Source organism: Struthio camelus, chromosome 6 (assembly GCF_040807025.1).
Source record: "Struthio camelus isolate bStrCam1 chromosome 6, bStrCam1.hap1, whole genome shotgun sequence".
Lineage (NCBI taxonomy): Eukaryota > Metazoa > Chordata > Aves > Struthioniformes > Struthionidae > Struthio > Struthio camelus.
Genome location: NC_090947.1, coordinates 34,600,046 through 34,621,171, shown reverse-complemented (window position 1 = coordinate 34,621,171; position 21,126 = coordinate 34,600,046). Strand labels below are relative to the sequence as shown.

The 21,126-nt window shown below is 42.9% G+C and overlaps 1 protein-coding gene across 8 annotated transcripts in view; it reads right to left on the bottom strand.

Moving 5' to 3' along the window:
• Positions 1-21,126, bottom strand: part of KALRN (kalirin RhoGEF kinase) — a 528,885-nt gene that overhangs the window by 338,612 nt on the left and 169,147 nt on the right. For all 8 annotated transcript variants that reach the window (XM_068949099.1, XM_068949100.1, XM_068949097.1 and 5 more), the window contains exon 3: positions 9,589-9,703. In XM_068949099.1, the coding sequence (XP_068805200.1) occupies positions 9,589-9,703 (115 nt within the window). The remainder of the gene's footprint in view (positions 1-9,588; positions 9,704-21,126) is intronic.

The window sequence follows — 21,126 nt, the reverse complement described above, 5'->3', positions numbered from 1 at the left end:
AAGTGTTTGCAGCTTTTGAGGTCTTACGTGCTTTGGAGATTCCCTCCTGCCTCCAGTCTCTAACAACAGGTGAGGTCAGACTGCCTTTCCTTCGGTGAGGGCACTAATTGGGTCTCTTTCCTTGACACAGCTGTCTAGTCTCATCAAACCTGTAGCAATTCAATATTCTTGAGACTCTTACTTCTCTGTCAGACTTGGTTTAAACAATGACTGACAGATGGCATGACTGCATAAGCTTTGTATCACCTGGAGACAAGGCTAAAAATACATTCCCGAAAACACATCTTCAGCTCTCCCCAAGCTGTGCACTTTGGGAAACCAAACTTTGGACTAGCATGCACGACACCTCTAGGCATGTGATGAGGATAAGGACAAGGCAGTCTGGACTGATGTGACTCTGCTTCTCTGCCTACTGTTATTTGCTGCATGTTGACACACAGTAAAGGTCTCATCCGTTGTCCATGGGAGATTATGAGAGCTTTTGCACTGATGTTAAGACACTTTTGACTCATTACAGCAGACTGCAAAGTACAGCAGTAGTTTTCCTGCTCCTAAAGACATCCATAAAGAGGGTGGCATAAAATGCTTCCAAATTACAATAATTTCTAAGAATGAAAAGGATCCATGCTGGAGTTACTGATGAGGAACGCAAGAACCCATGCTGAAAAAAAGACAAAACCATTTTATAGTCTTTGCAAAAGCTCTAGGGAAGAAATCATTGAAAAACAAAGGTAGGATAGGCTGAACTACTGCCTATTCTGCTGACAACTTCAGAAGGAAATGCATGCTGACAGTGCCTGTTGCCAGTGCGCCATTCCCACAAAAGCTTTCTGTCTGCTAATTTTAGCTCTTTTGAATTACTGCTCACATTAGAGCAAACCTGCCTTCTTCATGGAGGTCCCTAGGTCACTGCTACCTGGATCTTTCTGAGTACTGTGGAGCCACAAATCTGAAAGTTGAAAAGCCCATAAGAAATACGCAACAGTTTTAAATCAGCACTAGTACGGGAAAGGCCAGGGAGGGCAGCCCAGTGAAGTATGCTGCAGAGACTCGCAAGCCACTTGTCAGGGAGCCGCTGAAGAGGACGGAGAGCAAATGTTCTGTACAATATCTTATAACAGGCCGTGGTGCCCACTAGTTTCCTCTTACCAGCTGAAACAATCCAAAAAGCAGCAACAGGGCACAGGGTATATCCTCATTTAGGACGCATTTTCTCCCGTTTCTCCCTCACCTCGTCTCCTTCTTCCAGGCAGCGAAAGCCAGGATAATCAACATGCAAAAATCATTTAGCAAGAAGGAACAATACTGATCTAATCCCCAGATCGAGTGCTTGGATGGAGCTCAAAAAAGCAGAGCAAGGCAACACAGCTCTACGTGAGAGAGCACAAGGGATGGGATGAGGCCATCTCCCCCTGAGGCCCCCTGACGCCTCAGGCTGTCGCTCGGCCACGGCCTCTCCTGTGCCCCAATGGTGCCTCACCGGCAGCGCCTGCTGCGTTCAGCCACATGCAGCTGCACCCACCGCGCAAAAGAGCGTTAGGAAGCTGCAGAGCAACCCCTGAGCAGAGAAAAGGCAGCCCTGGCCACAGACAAGGCACGTGAAAAGCAAGGTCTACACCTGTTTCACGTTCCGAAAATTCAAACGAAACGCACTTCTACAGATCCGTTCTTTACAACGAGGTTTTCACTCATGCTTTTTTGGGTAGGGTGCGCGTAGTGAGGAGGTGTTTTTGCTGTTTGCTCCAGATTTCTTTGAAATCTGAGGTGGATACTTCCTAGCCCTAAGTCCCCTGTTAGAAATGAACCCAGTCATCACCTAAGATGCTGCTAAGAAACAGTGAAATGGAGAGCGTTTCCCGAAGCGCTGCACGGCAGAAGTCCACATTGTGCGCAAAAGCCAAGGAGCAACAGGCTCATGCCTGTGCCACAGAGCTGAGCAGTGTCTGAGGCTCCCACCAGAAGACAGCTGGGGTTTTCACCAAGCCTTGGCTTTGGCCAGATGCCTTTGCCAGATCAGACCCACTTGCTGTCAACTCCCCATGAAGCCACGAGGAGGTCTATCTGACACCTCCGAGTGTGGTCACCATCCTCACAGGGGGTTGCCATTGCCAGGTCGGCTCTCCTTGGCCCTGCTCACACAGGCATCTCGACTTCTGCTTGGGGGCTATGCCATTAGGTTTTAGGACCCTTTCAGTCCCTCCTTTCTCAGTGAGAAATGACCTCTTCCTGAGAAAGAGAGAAGCCAGGTGTGATGGTGCTGTAGAGCTATAACTCGGCAGTAGGTAGAGACACTTGCTTTGCTGCCTGGGAAATGGACAGAGTAAAAGGGTGACCTTTCGTTTCATCAGATGCTGCTCCACCTTTGAGTGATATCTGCTGATTTCACTGAAGAAGGCATGGCTGAACACCTACTGTGCCAGAAAAGCAGCCTGGCTCTGCAAAAAGGAACTTCTCCTCCAGACTTGTGCATTTTCTTTATATATTAAACGTAGCTTTCAGGGCCACCTATGCAATCATAAGTCTTCAAATCAGTAACCCCCTGGAGAATCTTTGTGTGGTAGATGTTACATGAACCAGAAAGACCCAGTATGACTTTGAAATCTCTGTATGAGTCTGCATGGTTGGCTATAAAAGAACACTGGATTTTTTTTTCCTTTAAAAAAAGAGCAATTGCCTTGGAAATAATTCAGACACAATAAATAAGGGATTACTTGATATTAAGTTTTTTTGATTACAGATTTATAGTCTAGAATTAAGCAGATGTTGAGTGTTGAATAGAGTGTTTAAAAATAAAAAGGCAAGTTGAAATCATAGTTTCTCTGCATGTGGCAATCGGTAATCTCATTTACTGGAGTAACAATTAATATGTAATGAAACAGAGCAAGCTACTATTTAAAAAATATAGAAGGACTGGAGAAGTTAGTGTGTAGTAATAGATTTGCAGATTTTCCAAAATGGTGTAAATATTTTTGGATATAAATTGGACAATTTACAAAGTGATTTTCTCTGTCTTTTAAGGAAGTTCTTTTAAATGAAGAATCAAGTTTTGAAATAATAGCAACGTTTTTTTCCTGAGTCTCCAAATTCATGTTCTGAAGCAAGACAATCAAATCTCTATGGGTTTGTCTCAATATTAATGTTATGTCACTCTCATTTGCCTCTTTATTTCACAAAATGTTGCCATCAGAAGGATGAGATGCTTCTGCTAGACCAAACAGAAGGATTTGATAATCTCTGATACAAGTGATACGCAGAGCCCAGGTGACCTCTCCATTTATCAGTCTTTAGAAGGAAAAGACTACATGAGCTGTGCAATTCACATGTGTCGTTCATGACAAAACAAATTTGAAAACTTATGCACCACTATTGAGCTGGAAGACAGAGCCAGGCTCAGCATCAAACAGAGCTAGAACAGTCCTACAGAGCTTTCTGTACCCTCAGCTGCCACGGAGGGCGGGAGGACATCTGCTTTAGGTCCCAAGCTTTAAAAGATCTGTCCCTACATTATCCAGGGAAAGAGTAACAGGCAATGAAAGCAGGAAGTAATTGGGAAATGGATATGGAAAGCCTCCATTTATCTTTGGGTCAGACTAATTTTCAAAAAAGTTAAAAATCAAAAATAACCAAACATAGGCAATGAAAATTTTAGCTATTTTAAAAATATAGAATTATAGAAAACACTGTTACAAGAGAGCTCAAGAGGCCATTGTTTTCATCTCTCTGCTCCAGGACAGGAGTGACAACACTTGGGTCATTCCTAAGAGGTATTTCCTGACCTGGTCTCCAAAGATGGAGACAACTGCAACAACCTGCTGCGTGCTTCACTTTGCAACTTTTTCTCATTTGAATCATCCTTTCTGTGATTTAAATCCACTGCTTTTTGTCCCATTCGCAATGGCCACTGCGACCAGATTGTTTCCTTCTCTCCTTCACCTAACCTTTGCATACTGGATTGTTACCACATTACTCTCTAGTCTCCTCCTCTTTAGGGAAAACAACCCCGGTACCCTCAATCTTTTCCCACAGTTCCTGCTCCCCAGGCCTCTGACTGCTGTCGTTGCTTTGCCTCACTCCTAGGAAGTCCCCATGCTCTTGTAGCTTTTGGTCACAGTGGACCATGCCAGACTGGCAGCTGTACAGAGGTACTGCAGAATTTTAACATGAATTTTAGAAATTGTCCACTTATCTAGAAATAAAGTGTCAGTCCTCTTCTGGACAGATCATTACCATAGCTGGAAGGAAATCTGGGCTCCTGTTTTGAAGAGCTCACTTCCAACAAGAACTGAACATGCAACTTGGTCCCCCTCTGGTCACTACAGGGACCACAGGACACAAAACAGTGACGCAGTCAGAAGCCCTTTAACAATGGAGCACAAGATGAGACCCCCCTCCAACCAGTTTCAAGGAGGTCCTCCATTCACCAACAGATGCCAATAAATAACGACATCATGTATCAATACCACGTAGGATGGAGGCTGGGGTTGAGCTGGCTACAGCGTGGTGAGACTCTTAACTGCACTAGCATTCCTGTCTGTTATATACTCCTAATTAGCTTCTTTCTCTAAAATACACTTACAAATAAATAAATAAAGTTATGTTTAAAGAAAATACTAAACCTTCATTAGTCTCATTAGTTTCACTTCATTTATTAACATTGTCTTTTGAGGCAAGTGTATGGTGGATTAATTATCTGACATGTGGCACCAGATATTTAGTTACTAAAATTAGCATGAAATCCCTGGTGTTATTTTTAAAATACGTGGATATTTTTGTAGATCTACAATAGCCTCCAGAAAAAAGATCCTAAAAAGCTTCTTTTGTGCTAAGATTATATAACAGAAAACTGAGCTCTAGGGTTTAATCCCTATCAATCAACAAGATGAGTTTCACACTACTCCTGGCTAGAGAAGCTAATATATACAGTACCGCAGGTCATCACAGAAAAGCTTAAAATAAAACCAAGAGAGTGGTGAGTATTGCTACCTCTTGCCAGGCCCTGCATTGTTCTTTTAATTTTAAAAATCCCCAATCACTGAACTAATTCTTTAAAGGCACTTAATTTGTTTTACTGATTCTAGCACCTTTAATCTTACTCAGACAGGCAGCTCGGACAAGCTGTTCAAACATACAGAGCTGTCCCTTGGAAACATTTTGCGACTGTTATGAGTCCTGGACGTCCCCCAGAACAGGGAAATATTTAAGCAGGTTTTTAAACAGAGGACAGATAAAAGTAGATGTCTTTAAAACATACAGGCCTCCAAGGCATCTCGGATTTCCCCCGCTGCCGAGAACGCAGAAGACTGCTTATCTTGGCTCCAAAACAGATTGATGTGTTCAGCCGGAAGATTCACTATAGCTGACAGAGAACATTTCCTTCATCATATTGCTTCACCATGCAGGCAGATAATAATAGCTAATAATATTCTGTCTCCTTGTTATCCTCCTATAGCCTATACATAGCTTAACTCTTAATTCTGAAGGGCTCACAGAAGAGATTGCCCTGGTGCTAGTTTCATTTACACACACATAAATCAAAACTTACTCTACTGGCATAGATGGCGCTACACTAGAGTTTAAAAATCAAATAAAATCCTCAGTGAAGCCAGCAAACTGCCCCCCCCCCCCCCCAGTGGATTAGCTCTACTCCCCTGATCACAAACCCTGTGTTTTCCTAGGTTTGGTCACACCCTCCACATTTCTAAACATCCCATCCCATTTAAATTTGCATGTAAATAGGAGACATCCTGATTTACAAGAAATACAGCCTCACCTATCAATAAAGCATTAGTGTAAATGTAAACCATGCAGAAAATGGCAGCGCAGTAGGAACGCGGCATCAGTGGCAATTATCTTTACTTCTAATGAACACCATCTTAGTTTTTTCGTAACTAATTATGGTGGAACCTTTTGGAGAAAAGCACCTCTCCATGTGTCTAAAAGAATAGGAGTATAGCATCAAACCAAACTGGCATTCTTCCACAGTGCTAGATACACCCTCCTAGTACTCAAGACTGCAGGATCAGACCTTGGCATCTCCCAGGACCCGTAAGTCACCTAGGACAGCATGAACAGGAAGTTTACCATTTTGGAATACAAAAAAACTACGTTCCCAGTGCTGAAGTCTTAACCGCCCAGAAGTAATCCTTACCCATGTAAGGAGCTCCACTGACTTCATGCACCTACCTGGCTGAGACTCCTAGCTGCATGAAAGTGCTTTCTGTTCTGCTAGAACTCAAACGCACATTGCTGCTTTCAGAAAACCCACATCAGATATTTTTCTGTTTCTGAAAAAGGAACTACCGAAAGCTGAATCAAAAACTTTGAAACCTGCTAGCAGGCCCTTGGTTTCACTTTCCCTAATCCATCATCATATTTCACTACCAATCTTACACCTGCTCAAAGCTCCCAGCAACATGCCACCACTGCCCCCTCTATTAAGATATAAAACCAGGGTTAAGTGACAGATAGTATCAATGTGGATAGCAATCTGTCTCACTCAGGAACCAGTGCAGTGGGAATAAGGAGAGAATTATTATACTGATATCAATATGACAAATTATAGAATTTTTCTTCTCTGAAGAAGAATTTCTAGTTTTTCCACTAGCACTGAAAACTCTCCCCCCTTCAACACTCCGAACATGAGCATGCTTTCTCCTGACATCTTATCCAAAGTCTATACTAATAAAACTGCTTATTTTGGTAGAATGCTGATGCACTTATTCATTGCAGCAGTCACCTTGGAAAAAGTATGAAGTGGGAGCCAATGATATGAATTCAAATTGTTCCTTCCATGTATTTGTTCCCAAAAAATAAATAATTGTGAAAGCTCCACTAGTTATTCTTGTTAAAATGAACAAAACGTTTAGGGAAAATGAGTTTTCAGTCTTCTCTCGAACTGAATAGGCTACACAATCCTGCATGCCACACTGAAGAAGTCCGTGATCACTTCTTCCTCCTACAGCAGTGAGTTCACAGCTGCAGGACAAGACAAAATAGGACTAGAAAGATGCTAGAGAAGGTACCTAGTTCATCCCCCTCTCCCCAACATTTACACCTGTGCCAGAGGTTTCCCTATAGAGCTGTGGAGGTTTTTAAGAACAGATTAGATGATTTACTCTAGTGCTTACTGTTCCCATTAGAAATCTTTTCCTTGTGTCCAATCTAAGCTTCCCTTGTTTCAGCATAACCCCTTTGTTTCTTGTCCTATCCCTATGGACACACAAATTACTCCCTTTCTTTTTGCAGCATTACAACAGGCTTTCAAAGACTCGTTTCATGCTCTCTTTTCTCTTTTCTAGGTTGAGCAACTTCTATCTCTCCAGTCCTTCCTGATACGCCATTTTCCCCAGATTTCTTATCGTTCTTGCTGTTTTCTACTCCATAACTCCCTTGAAGTGCAATATCCCAAAGAGGATACAGTACTCTGGTTAATATCTCCACAGTACCAATCTGTGTGTACTCCTGTGAAATTGGTGCAAGTCCTCCAATGAGGACCCCTCGCTGCTGAGCACATTTTCATGAGGGGATGTTGTACTGCAGAGGAATAAAAGTTCTCTTGTGTAACCAGAGACTGTTCCTTTGAAGGCTTCGGATATCGCGACAAAATAAGGCTTTGCAGTGAGGACCACTCAAGGGAACACTTTTTAAAATGTCTGTAGGTAGACAAGCTGCTGTGTTTTAATTAGCTCCTTCAGCATGTACCTTTGTTCCCCTGCTTTGGCATGACCAAAGGATAACCGTTGCTGGACCAATGGCAAGGCAACCAAAAGCAACACCAAAGATTGAGCTCATCTATTCAGTTGTGCGTGGGAGGAACAGAAGGGATGTACCTTGGTGTTAACGCCACCTCCACAAGGGAAGAGCTATAGTAATAAACATGTTAGAAGATGATTTTAGCTATGCAATTGCTTGCAATCCCAGTCTCTGACAGAAGAGAGGCTATGTCCTATCTTCATACTTGTGATCATGCAAGAGATGATAAGATGTAAGGGAGCAATTGTATTACTAGAGCAGCTGGAAGGGGATTGCCAAACCCTAGGACATGCCTGACATTGAGTAACCTACTCAGTGAGTTTCCCAACCCCACAGCACGTCCGTAATCTCTCAAACAATATGGTTGCAAATAGAGCTGGCTACAGGAAAAGAAAAAACAAAAAAAAAAAGAAGAAAAAAAGAGAGAAGACAACTCAAACCAATTCAGCTGATCAGTAAAAGCTTGATGAGCAAAAGTCCACTGCAACAAAAATTGCACTGCCCATGGCCTTGTGAAACACTGTCAACAGGAAACGAACACTGGCAGATGTGGCACACACAGCCGTGTTTGCCCATAACTCTCGGCAGCTGAGTGATGAGTCTCCAGCCTCCAACTGTCTTATATACGAAAGGCAGGAGCTTAGTTCTCTGCACATCATACGTTACCAGGAGCTCTGTGTGTGTTTGATACCCTTACCTCTCAACATCCTGATGCAGGCAATACTTCTGTCTTTCTGATGTTAGCTCTGCACTGTTTGCAATATTACGAACACTATTTTGTATCCCCTGTGAATATCCTTGGTTTAAAAAAGGAAGGCATTCCTGGATGGCACAAGGTGCATTATTACAACGCGATGACAGCCCTTTTCAGCACTTCACTTACCCTGCGATACCGGAACAGTCCCACAGGTAAAACAGCCAGAATGCCTTTCACCTCAATAACTGGTGTAACCGTTCATGAGAAAGACATTGGGGAAGCTTGAAAATAGGGAAAGGAACCCGAAGGAGGGTATATATAGCTTTATATTCTCTGAGGCACTGAACAGTGGCTTAGGAAAACCCAGGCACTGAGCCCTGTAAACCATCTACTAAAGCTCTCTAAGGAAAACAGCCTTGGGCAACAGCCACCAGGTGCAGACTTTTCCTCCCATGTCCCCCAGAAAGGGACAGGGACTTGCACGTCGGAGGAGGGACATAGGGACTAACGCAGGAAAAGCACTTTCTAACAGAGGTGGTTTGCATGCAGAACCATTTGCAGTACCTCTCCTTGAAAACTGGCCCCTTAGTCCACGCACTTTCCTTCCTGGGCCTACATAAAGTTGCAGGAAGTGCTGGAGCAGAAAGAGCTGCCTCTTCACCCAGGGCAGGCTTCTGGCTAGCAGGAATTACACTCCCCTGCCCCAGCTCTCCTGAAGCTCCCACCAGGCACTAAAAGGCAATGGCAGACAAAGAGCTCTCTCCATCTTGCTCAATTTAACTCTGTGGACCTCAGGAGTGCTCCATGCACTCTCCTCCCTTTTCACGCCTCTAGAACAGCCTTAACAGAAACATCGGAAATGGGAGCTGCTCTTCGCTGCTCTTTGTGAACTCGGTTCATGAGTCTGAAGCCCAGGTTTCAGAGCACAACCTCCTCCGCTCTCTCAGGCTTCCACATTGATGCTTGCTTGATAAACGCAATTAGAACATACACAGTAGGAGGAAGGGAACACTTTTGTTTCCCTGTCCCAAGAACCGAAGGTACTAAAGGTTAATACTTGGAAATCAGTAACTGCCAAGAATAAGTTCCCCACCCACCCATCCACCCAAAGCTTTGAAGTGTTTTCTTTCCAGCTTTACCTTGGCACGCTGGCCAAATAAGTCACAAGTTTCCGAAGGTCTTCCTGCCTTATTCTGTCGTGATTGCTGCGGGCTGGGAAGGTCAAGACAGGACCACCTCGTTTATCACGGCCACCTGCAGAAAATAAAGGATTGTCAGAAAATCAGGCAGGAAGCACACGTCAAAAAAACTATGTGCACTGAATTGATAAACAAAAACTACAGCACACTCAAGAGCCTGTGCTCCCTTTGTAGCTTTCAGGCTTGCCTAATTGAGGAAGACATGCTTGCATTTGCTGGAGCTCCAGCAAAAGAAAAAACACAAAGAAACTTGTCACTAACATTTCTTCTGTCTTTAACCTAATCCCATCAAATCTCCAATGTAATAGACAACGTAAGCAGGCAATGCTAATGAAATCCTATTGTGGGGAGAGTTTTACACTGGACAACATCAGGAAAGCAAAAGTATTTTTCACCGTTACTCAATATGCGTTGCATCTTTCATTGCCAAAGAGATTACAGTGACCCACTACTTAGATGCAATGCATCCCAGTAACGCTTATGCAGTAAGACATACTAATCTGAATGGCAATTCATTAGAAATTGAATTTTGTTTAAAAGTTCATGCCTCCTATGCTTTCTATTTAGAGAGTGTTGCTGGCAATTGGAATAATTTTTGGGTTGTTTTTTTTTCTGTAGCTTTCCCGCCTTAAAATTCACTCCTTTTGAACTGCCAGTGTCTGGTACTTCATGGTTTACAGCAGTTCTTAAAAGATTTAGTATAAAAAGAATGACTCTACCCTGAATTATACAATCATAAATATAGAGGTAAATACAACCTATTCTACAGCACTTTATTTTATTCTTTGCCATGAATAAAGTTTAATGAGCTTGAAACTGAAATCTAGTTCCTTACTCAATCTTTACTTCTTCCTCCATCTATTATCACAGGATTTCTCTGAAACAGTGTGTTGTCAAGCACGTGTTTGCATTGTTACCTAGGAAAAAAGTCATAGCAAAACTACAGTCCAAAAAGCTAGCACAGAACTACAAGGACCTTTGCAAATAAGCAGTAAAAAAAAAAAAGTAGATGAATTTTGAGCTTTTCAGTGGAAACTATAATCCCTTTAACAGAAGTATCGCTCCTGAGAAAGGAGAATCACATGCTTCTCTGAAGTAAATTACCTGGCCAACAAGAAGGAAAAACTGTTGGAGGACACTGGCACCTCAGCACCTATATGCCGCATTCTCTGTTGCGGAACACAGGACACCCCGACTCTGTGGGGTCATGATTTCTATAGGGGTCCTAACCACTATCGTTTAGTAGAATGAGTCCTAGAAGGCTTTGCTGTAAGAGTAGGATCAGCATGAGCACAAACGTGAGCTTGGAAAAGCAGTATCCTAGATCACCACAGGACAAAGAACTGCTTTGAACAGATCCAAGGAGGTATCTCATATGGCAGGAGTTCCTGGAGATGGATAAACCAGATACCATACTGATGAGATTACATGCACATACCCCGAGACACTGTTTTTCTAGCTGATGCTATTTACTAAACTCCACCTAAATCTCTGTGCCTAATGTTTGCCATCAGCTGTAGGCTGCTTCCTGGTCAGCACTTTATGAAGCCTTCTGAATGATTTCTCTGAGGCCCTTTGCTCCATCCATTTAGATTGCCTAAACATGACTCCATATGGCAGCCTAATAGCCAGTCCTCTGCGGCAATGAGCAAACTACAACGGCTAGGAAGATCGAAGGGATTTCAGCCTCACCTTGACTGATACAGCCCTCTGCCACATGGCATGAGCATGGGGACATACCATAACAAATGTTCCCAAGACTGAATTTAAAATAATAGGCTCATTTTTATTTTCAGGCCAATAAAAAAAAAAACCCACATTTTAAGGACATTACCCCTTTGTTGGGATCATTTCACACACCGTAAGAACGCCAAAACCATTATCTCATGCGTGGTGTATCCAACAGGAAAGCAAGCCAGCCTATTGAACGGCAAGTCGATACACTAACTAAAGTGAGGTGGGAAATATGTTTTCAACACAAGAAACTTGTCAAGGTTTTGAAAAATTTCCCATCATATCAGGATGTAACCAAGGCTTTCAAAAGTTTCCAGATATTGACTAAAGCAAAGGCTTGAACTTGAACTGCATCCCAAAAGAACACGCTACCCACTACTCAGTCAATCGCTCGCTCTCTCTCTCCCTTCTCCTCTCCTCCCACCCTCTCTCTCATTCCCAATTATTTAAATATTTCTATAAAGTGGAAAAACACTAAGAGAAGACATCAGGAGACATCCAAATCCACAGTCACGATCCTCTCCCAGGATACAAGCCATGAGCAGCCCAAGCAGCATGCCTCAACCAGTCTGACAGTCACCTCAATTTGGTTATGACCAGAAACGGTGTTTTGGGTCTGGGGTCCCTTTTCCCACTAAAGCAAGCTCTGCAAAAAATTAAAATTTTGGCAGACTGGGCTTTTCTAGTGGTAGGGGAAGAAAAGGTTAAATCAGAAAATTACTGAGACTTTTGCTAACAGTAACACAAGGATTGTGGGCTACAGAAAGGGAAACAGAGGCCAGAAGATTTCTGTCCTGTCTTTGCATCAGTATAAGAATTCTCCTTCAACAGTTCCTCTAACTGTCCTCAGGGAAGCAGGATAAATAAGGCTCTATCACAGGGTCAGAAACTACCAGGACAGACTGGAGAAAATGGGTTAATTCTCTTTGGAGGAGGCAGGTTACATGATGACCCAGTTGAAGTTTTTTAGATGATGGAAGGATAAATGAGTGTCTGGACCAATTCCTTCTACTCCTGTAGCACAGAAAAGCAAGGAGGCAGGAGGCAAACCTTGAGAAATCTGAGCCAAATAAATAAATGTTTCTCATTCGTGATAAAAAATACTGCTCTGCTCTTTGAGTAATAGAGTGAAATTGTTATTAGAAGTGCATCGTATGTATTAAAATCTGCTGCTCGTTTCCAAATTACTCACAAGGAATCCCTATTTTTTTTTATGAGTGTCTGCATTATTTACAATTTTATGAAGATTCTGTATGAAGAAATGTTAGGTTTCTTCCAGAACAAACCACAGCATATTTAATTCACCTTAGGACCTGCACAGTTCAGTAACTGTGGTTACTGTCTTAAGTACTAATAATGTATAGCTTTTCCATTGCACTTTATTACTGGAAATGGTAGCTCTACTAGGCAGACTAAATGGGATAGTCACACCACCTTAGTCACCTAATAGATGCCTATATTATGCCTATAGTGAAGTACCAAAAGGTGAAGAAATTTGCATAAGACTTCTTAGCAAGTCACTTGAAGAACCAGCAGTATAAACCAGGTTTTCTGACTCCTAGTCAGTGTTAGGCCTTTATAGCGCTTACGCTAAAAGTCAGTAACTAAAAATGTTATAGAAACTCTGTCCCTGCTTTCAACTAATCCACCCACGAAGGCTAATCTTGCCTCGAGTCAGCTTTGATCTGAACACTGATTTTCACATGCACCATCCCTTCAGAGATCTACCCAGGATATTGTTCTAAAAGAAGATAAAAAATGGAAGGGAGCAAAGAGCCTCAATTGCTCTAATCAATACGTCCCATTTCCTGCCTCCCACTGGGCTCACAGGCATGGGATGCAATAATCAAACATGTCATTAGGTCTGCTAATTACTGTTATTAAATGCTAAAACAAACAGCTGATAATTTCTAATTGTTTTCCAAGGTGGGCTTTCATGGGCTTGCTCTGATGTAGAGAGGCAAACAGATGGTCTAGCTATTAGTGCTCTGGAAGAAGGAGTTAGAAAAACACATGTTCTACAGGGCACAAAGTACACTGAAGACAAATATTTAGCCATGTATGTATTGCATTCCTCCCACAAAATCCGTTGTTGACTGCCTCGGCTGTCAGTGGCTTGCTTCTTCCCATCTTACTTTCTTCCAGCCTATACAAACACCACTGCTAAATTCAATATCCCTTCCCAAAGGCAAGACCACATCATTTTTCTCCACAAATTTTTCTTCTGCATCAAACTCAGCATATTCCTGTTTGCTCTCAGCACACTATTCAGCATTTTACAGAGCATAGCACCACAGCGCAAGCGTCAAATTGGGTGAAAATAGGTAACAGTGCTCTTTAAACCACTGCCCACCAGTAATGCAGGGCAATACTGCAGTGATGGCAGAAGGCATCATGATGTGCACCACCTCTACATGTTAAAAGAAAACCTCAAAAACTCTACATACAAGGGCAACATAAGCAGGCAGCAGACAACTTGAGCAATTTTCAGTGACCTCGTGATGACCATTTTTCTGGTTATGCCTTTGACCGAGCAGAAAGGGACTCCAGCCACAAAGTCTCTGCTCTGGCAGCTGCTGGGGAAGTGACTACCTGAACTGAGATTCCCCCAGTCGTGGGCCCAAACACTTCTGCCTAGCTTGGCTCCAACTGCCGAGAGGTAAGTGAAGATGTTGGTCAACCCAGAGTGTTAGCAATGTGAAGCACGGGTATGGACCTTCCCCAGTTCATGTCCTGAGGCATGTCTGTCTCTGATAAGGCACAAAAAGCTGGAATTTCACCTTTGTGGAATCCTGTCTGTTCAGGATAGGAATTTCTATCTGTTTCCTTTAATGTAGTCTTCTTGCATACAACACACTATGATTGTATCAAGCTCTGTTTTGAAGCTGCATCAGTTCAATCCTATCTTCCATTCTACCACGCTACTTTCCTGCCTGTGTTTATTTAAGTTACAGTGTATTCAAGCTCTCTGCTTCCTTCTGCACACTTTTTATAAGGAGGAATTCACAGGGATTAACTCTAGGCACAGGCAACTGTCCACACGAGTAAAGGCTCCTCTGTAATCCCAAGTACCTTGTCTAAGGTCCCACAACACCTCAGCAGCAGAGCCCGGATTAGTACACAGGGCCTTTGGCCTCCATTCAGCCGCCTACTGCAGTTCAAATGAACGCGCTGCTTCATCTGATCCCCACAGGTCATAAGCTGATCCATCGTGATGTTGCAGACTGTGCTGGGACCATAAGTGACTTTCCAGAGGAGCTGAAATACTCCTGAAAAGGTATTTCAGTCCAAAATATGGGAAAAAAAAGAATGATAATGAAGACAACTAGGAGACAGAACTAACTCAGTTGATGTCAAACGCCTCTATAAAATGACAAATAATATGCTCTGGATTTCTAAATCTAATTTACAGACTTCCTAGGAAAGCAAAGTATCAACAAATTAGTATCCAGAGTCTTAAAGAAAATAATGTTTCTTTTCCTTTCCCTGCCATAGGTGAGCTCTGTGCAAGTCTGCTTGCTACCACACCTACTGAGAACAGAGCTCAAAACTGAAAATCCCCTGGCTTCAGCAAGCACTAATCCACTGCAAGGATCACATATAGGATTATCTGTGTAATCACCCTCAATTTCTGTTGATTCTAAAGTAGGTGCAAATAGTGCAACGGTGAAGGAAATGTAACCTCCCACAACAAGCACACCTGCAAATTAACACAGCTGTAATACAGCAGGGTCTAATCAATCCTCCGGGGTGCTCCTCTTTGCAGAGTCCCGTATCCCATCACATGCTTGAATCAAAACCTAGTGGGAGACACTTGCAATATTATATTTAGGGTTAATTACTCCTAGGCACAAGGGAGCGAAGAACAAGTTTGCGTGTTCCCACGAGGAGATCCCTTGGTAGAGCAGACCAGAGCAGCAGCTGTGAATGGGATACTCGGCATGGCCACTGGATGATCCCATTTCCCACCTGATGGATTTGTTTCACAACCACCCAGAGGCATGGTCTAGCTGCAGTCTGCTTCATCCAGTACCCGATCAGCAGCACAGAAGAGGTCCTCTGGATAACACAGTAACTGATACGTGCCAAGACCCCCTAAAGATACAGCTCCTTCCCCCCAACCTTCCAGGAGTGTTGCATTAGTACACCCAGGTGTTGGGAAAAGAAGCTGGCATGGGACTTCCGCATGAATTTGAAGAGAGAATATTTTGTGGCTTGTAATATACCTTTGTTGACTTATGCAAGTATTTTGGGGTACTACTTTGATTTTGAATGTTTACTTGCCAACAGGCCACTGGGAAAACTGTCTCATTTCCCACTGGGAAAATTATTGTCCCAGCAAAGCAAAATTAAGGAAAATCCTTTGTGTGGAAGGCACAAAATTCAGAGAGAGTCCACAGGAGCCCTTTTCTTCCTCTGGAATAAGCTGATTTATTGTGAGGTATCAAGAGAGCACTAGGCACAAGCACAAAACTATCTTCTGCGATGTCTGTACCTTATTTACACCTATGCTAACCTCGCTGCCTTTTGCCGCAACTGCAAAGTAGTTTTCTTGATCTCTCCTCCTCTCTCAAAGATATATAGGAAAACCGGTACGTATTTAGAAAGCAATGCAGCAATTAGGCAAAACAAACCCAAACTCTCCTAAAAGAGAACACCCCTTCGCACACCTTCTTGCTCCTATGGAAAAGGGAAGAGAACAAAATAGCACGTGACAATATCAGTTATGCTGCTGATGGCAGATCTGGAAGGCTCATGTAAAATGAAGCAAAGAGAGGCTGTATTCACGCTGATCACAGACCGTTTGCCTTCCTGATTTGAAATGAGCACAAAGAAATGGCCATGGCGAAGTTTCTGACATTCATCAGCAAAGTGAAAAACGTGATTAACTGAACCAATATAACTGACTGCCCAGGTTTCCCACATCAACTGCACGTAAATTCTCCACAATTATAGCCAACTAGAGGATCCTGTAAATTAATGGAAGTCCAGGGAGAATTCAATTGATTGGACTTACATAATTGCTATTAGGAAGTCTTTTTTCCCTCTGGCTTTAAGAAGAAATTTGGCCCAGAGCTGGAAAACACTGTTAGAAGAAAATATCTCTGAAATAATTGCTTGTTCCAGTATACTATTTCCATTTCAACTAGCCTATATTTTCCCCACAAAAAAAACGCATTAAAAAAAAATAACCATCACCAGTACAGAGAGAATGTCCAGCTGCAGCGCTTCTAGCTAGTTAGAATGAGTTCCTGCAGACAAAAACCATGACCCAAAGCACTTTCACAGAAGTGAAGGGGCATTTCAGAGGTGATGAATCTCACTAGTAGGACACAAGTGAACACGCCACTGCAAAATGACAAAGACTTCTGGCTGTTATCAATTATCTCAGACTCTACATTCATCTCCCTACATCCTTATACTGCTATCTAAGTTCCCAGCCTTCACTTCTATATAAGGACAACTTTAGCCTTACTGTCCGTGTAAGCGAAAAAGAGATCCTTAGTGAGATACACATGGAGCTCACTGTATCTTTAAGGACAAGAAAAATGTGATAGCTGGAGCAGGATGGGATCTATACAGACCTTCTTGCTTCACAGACTCACTTTCCTTCCTCTTACTGTTATTTTGAAAGTCACCACCATTAATTTAAAAGCTATACATACAAGATAATGTAGGGACCCATCAACTTTTGTGCTTTGAAGGTTGTTCAAGAAGGCAGTCACTGTGTTTGAATTATGCACTTATGTTATTTACATCCCTACAAGTTCTTGCAAGCCCTATGGGATGGAAATTTTGGTTAGGTTGATTTTTTGCCCAGTTTTGTAAGGCACTTGAACCTTTCTGTGTCTCCGCGAGGCAGCACAGGTAGAATCATTAACCTCACACATGCTAATTACGGAAGCACATAAAGGAGAAATCTCACTACAGTGAGGAGATATTGGTAGATCTTTCTTGGCAAGCTGCTTATATCCAAGAGCCAGGACAGTAAGCACTGGCAGCAACTAGCTACTCTGCAGAAATTGTTTAATTTAGACCATGGCTACAGTTAAAACATATGGAAAGAAATGCAGCAACTGGTTCTGCAGGCTAGCAATGTTTTATCTGCAAATCTGAATGAACCATCACAACCTGTACATGAAATCAGAGCTCCCAGGGAACCTTCTGATTTCTATTCTAACAGTCCTGATGACGATATTTGAACAGCTCCTACAGGCAAAGGCTCTTCTATGTCCTTATGAAAGAATTACCATTCTTAAAAGGAAAAAAACGGAAAAAAAAAAAAACCCAAAACAGAAAAACCCACCAGCTCAGACCTCATCGGAAGACCTGGAAACTTTACAATCTAAACTTTGTCTTTTTCATCTTCACAGAAAAATCTGCAGCAATGTATCAGCAAATTCTAGATGGAAGCATGACGGGCCCAAACCACTAGGAAAATTCAATAGTCGAGCAATGCTACGTTACTCCTAATAGCAAGTTTCCTCTTTTTGGAATTTCTGCCGATTTCAAATTACATCAGAGAACAGTATGAAAAAGAAGGCATTTTTCTGTAATAAAACGTAGAATAATTGTTAAAGCTTCAGTTGAAATTTTCATTCCACAGGAAAAAGAGAATGGAAACTACTAATTTGAATCAAAACTTTTTGTCCAAATATAAGTTGTTTATATCATTCAAAAATAACTATTTTTGTTAGCTCTATTCCCAACGCAATACAAATTCCAGTGGCCACAAATCAATGCTACATACTTCCTGAAACCTGGATCTGAGTTCTTCCAAAGCCTGGAGGGGCTTGGGATCTCATTTCAACTCTTTCTCTGAAGACTGAAACGCATCCATTGCACAGAAAGATAAGACACCATTCTGCACACGTGATCCCATGTACCTGCAGTACTGTGTGACCCACGGTGTCTTCAGAGAAGTCTTCAGGAAGGCCTGTAGCAATCCTTACCTCAGAGCAAGTTTTTCCCAGACTCAGCACTAGTCTCAGAAACTAAATAGCCACTGAAGACTTCCTCTTTGACTCATTCCACCAGGCATAAATTTAGTGAAATGTAATTGCAAACTAGTCCTTTCATCTGATCTATTTACACTGAACTTCTTCCTCCAAAAGACCTTTCAGTAAAGCTCCTTCTGCTTTGTCTTCAAGCTCTCAGGCTTACTCCAGCCTATCCCTTACTTACTGGCCAGCCTCCTCCTTTCTGTTTGTGCCTTAAAAGCTCAGCACACAATACCTGGGTGAAATGTTGGAGCCGACATGTTGCAGTTTTTCTGATCTCTTTTCCCTCTAGGGAATGGAAAGTGCAGGAAAGGCTCCTGCAAAACTCATCTGGGTAGGCCACAGGAAAAGGATAAATGGCTTCAGCAAGGCCCATGGCATTAATCAGCTGATAAGCTTTTTATACCCGAAGTGTGAGGAGGTTGAAGAAGGGAAGAAGGGAAGAAGAAAAGAGGGCTTCCCACCAGTCCTGGGACAGTCCTACCTTGCTCCCTACAAGTTCCCACCAGGGTCCTCCTTCCCTCTGACCTGCCCAGCCTCCTCGCAGGGCTGCCTCCTCTGTCCTCCCTGCAGCAGCCGCCAGCTGGGCACCTCCGAAAGATACAGCTGCTGCGAGGTGAGACCTGCCTGGCACCTGAGCCACCTGCCTTCCATGCAGCGGCCATGCTCACAAACATCTTTAATTCCGTCTCCAAGCTGTTTGCCTTAGCACTGGATCTGTGCGCTGGGAGGGGGAAGAAATACAGCGACACAGTCCCCTCACTCTCCTGCAGCTCTCATATGCTGCCTGCTATATTTCCAATAGAAAATCTCTTATAAATATAATCAAGCAGATGAACAACATCCCAAGTTGAATTTGTTCTTCCAAAGCAGCATCTGTGTTGCCCAGGAAAGGCTGTAACCACAGCTTCCAAAATATCACTTTCACCACCTCTCATGGAAAAAAAAAAAAAAAACAAAATAATATACAACCTGTTTTATTTCCTTTTCTCTGTGCTCATCTCCCTCTCAGGATACAAAAATCACCCTCTGGCTTATAGCTTGCTCCTAAATGGTTCTGAAAGCCATTCCACTGCTGGAAACAGCACAGCAAACCAATCAGGCAAAGCCAAGATTTTATTAGGGTTTAGGCAACAAGCATGTGACCAAAGCCTCCACCCCACCCTCTGCTTCATCTGCTTCCATGAGGTCAATTATAGAAACAGTCAGACTGCGACGGCGGAGACATGTTATTGCTCACGACTGGTCAGACCATCTCTCTGCTCACGAGTCCTGCAATGGGATTTTCAGGCGCTGTTTAGACACACACATGAACCTCGCTCGGAATCGGTCCAGCTTATACACGAGGTCACTGGAAGAAGTAGAGAACCAGTTCCAGGAAAAAAAAAAAATCATTATCCGCTCCTCAGTCCTCCAGTGCTCATGGATGCTGATGCAGAGCCCTGCGCCTGCTGTTTGCTGCTGGCTAGAGCCAGCCAAGAGGAAGCTCTAGGCACAGAGCCCTAGACAGCATTTAGCCTGGATGAATCCGTGCCCAGCTAGTTAGAGCTGTATTTCAACTCTGAAATTAAGTGCACTTCTGAAAGCTTGAGTGCTCCTCTAAGATTACAAGGCTGTACAAGTAGGTCCTGTTGTGTCTGCTCTGGAGCAGGCAGCATCCGGTGTCACTCTCCTGCTAATGGCCTGTCTTATTGTTTTGCTTGGTCAAGGTGGAGCATCCACAGCATTGAAACGCAAAGCACAATACAGCCATTCCCTTAAGTAACATATTTGCTCCCTGCAGCTTCCTGTAGAATCATGGTCTAAATGACAAGCTGGTGAGCCACAGCAGTGAGAATTTTTTTGTGTGCTGATAAATTCTGCTGGTGTAAGCACAAGATGAACTCCCTTGACAACAATTTTACCTTACTGTTATTGTTAAAATTAACTGTAGTATAAAACTGTGAGGAAGACTCAATAAAATTCATCTTTTCGTTGAGGAAGCTTGATTACAAATGCAATGCGCTCACAGAGCCTGTTCTAACTATGGTATGACTACTTTTTTCTTGAAAGGTTCGGTAATTTGATTTTTTTTTTGGCAAACTTTTTTCTCTTTTGTGCTCCAAGTATGCTCTAGGAAGTCATTCCATTTTAATTAAATATAACCTAGCCATCAATTGAAGTATTCAGATCCTTTTCTTAATCTGTTTTATTACAACAACCCAGGGAAAGACTGAGCAATACTTAAACCCTGGGCTGGAGGATGACGGTGTCTTTTTCCAATAGGCCCAGTGCATTTCATCTTCAAAGGCCACTGACAATTATTGCCCCTGTTCATTGTGTTTGGAGTCCACGGAGAGGAAGTGTAAATCCTATGACTGCTAGCTAGCTAGCTAGCTAGCTGTGTCAGGAACAGTCACATTTTGAGCAGAGACAGCTTTGGAGGGTACCGAGGCTATGAGGAAAGAGCTGTGCCTTGCCTGCTGTGAATCACAGCAAGAAACTGCAGAGGAGCGTGTTGGCACAGCTCATTGAACCTCCCCCACCCCAGGCAAGCTTGGCCCAGGACAGCATCTAACGGCTTGATGATTTGGTGAGAGACCCTCTGGGTCAGAAGAGAGCTCAAGCACCGTCAGTGGAAGGGGCTATATAAACGATCCAGACTAGCTGTCATTATTAAATATTTCATGAATTGCCAAATGATCCTGTGGCCGTTCCCACATGAAGCAACGGCAGGAACCAAGAACTAAATTCCAGTATAGTC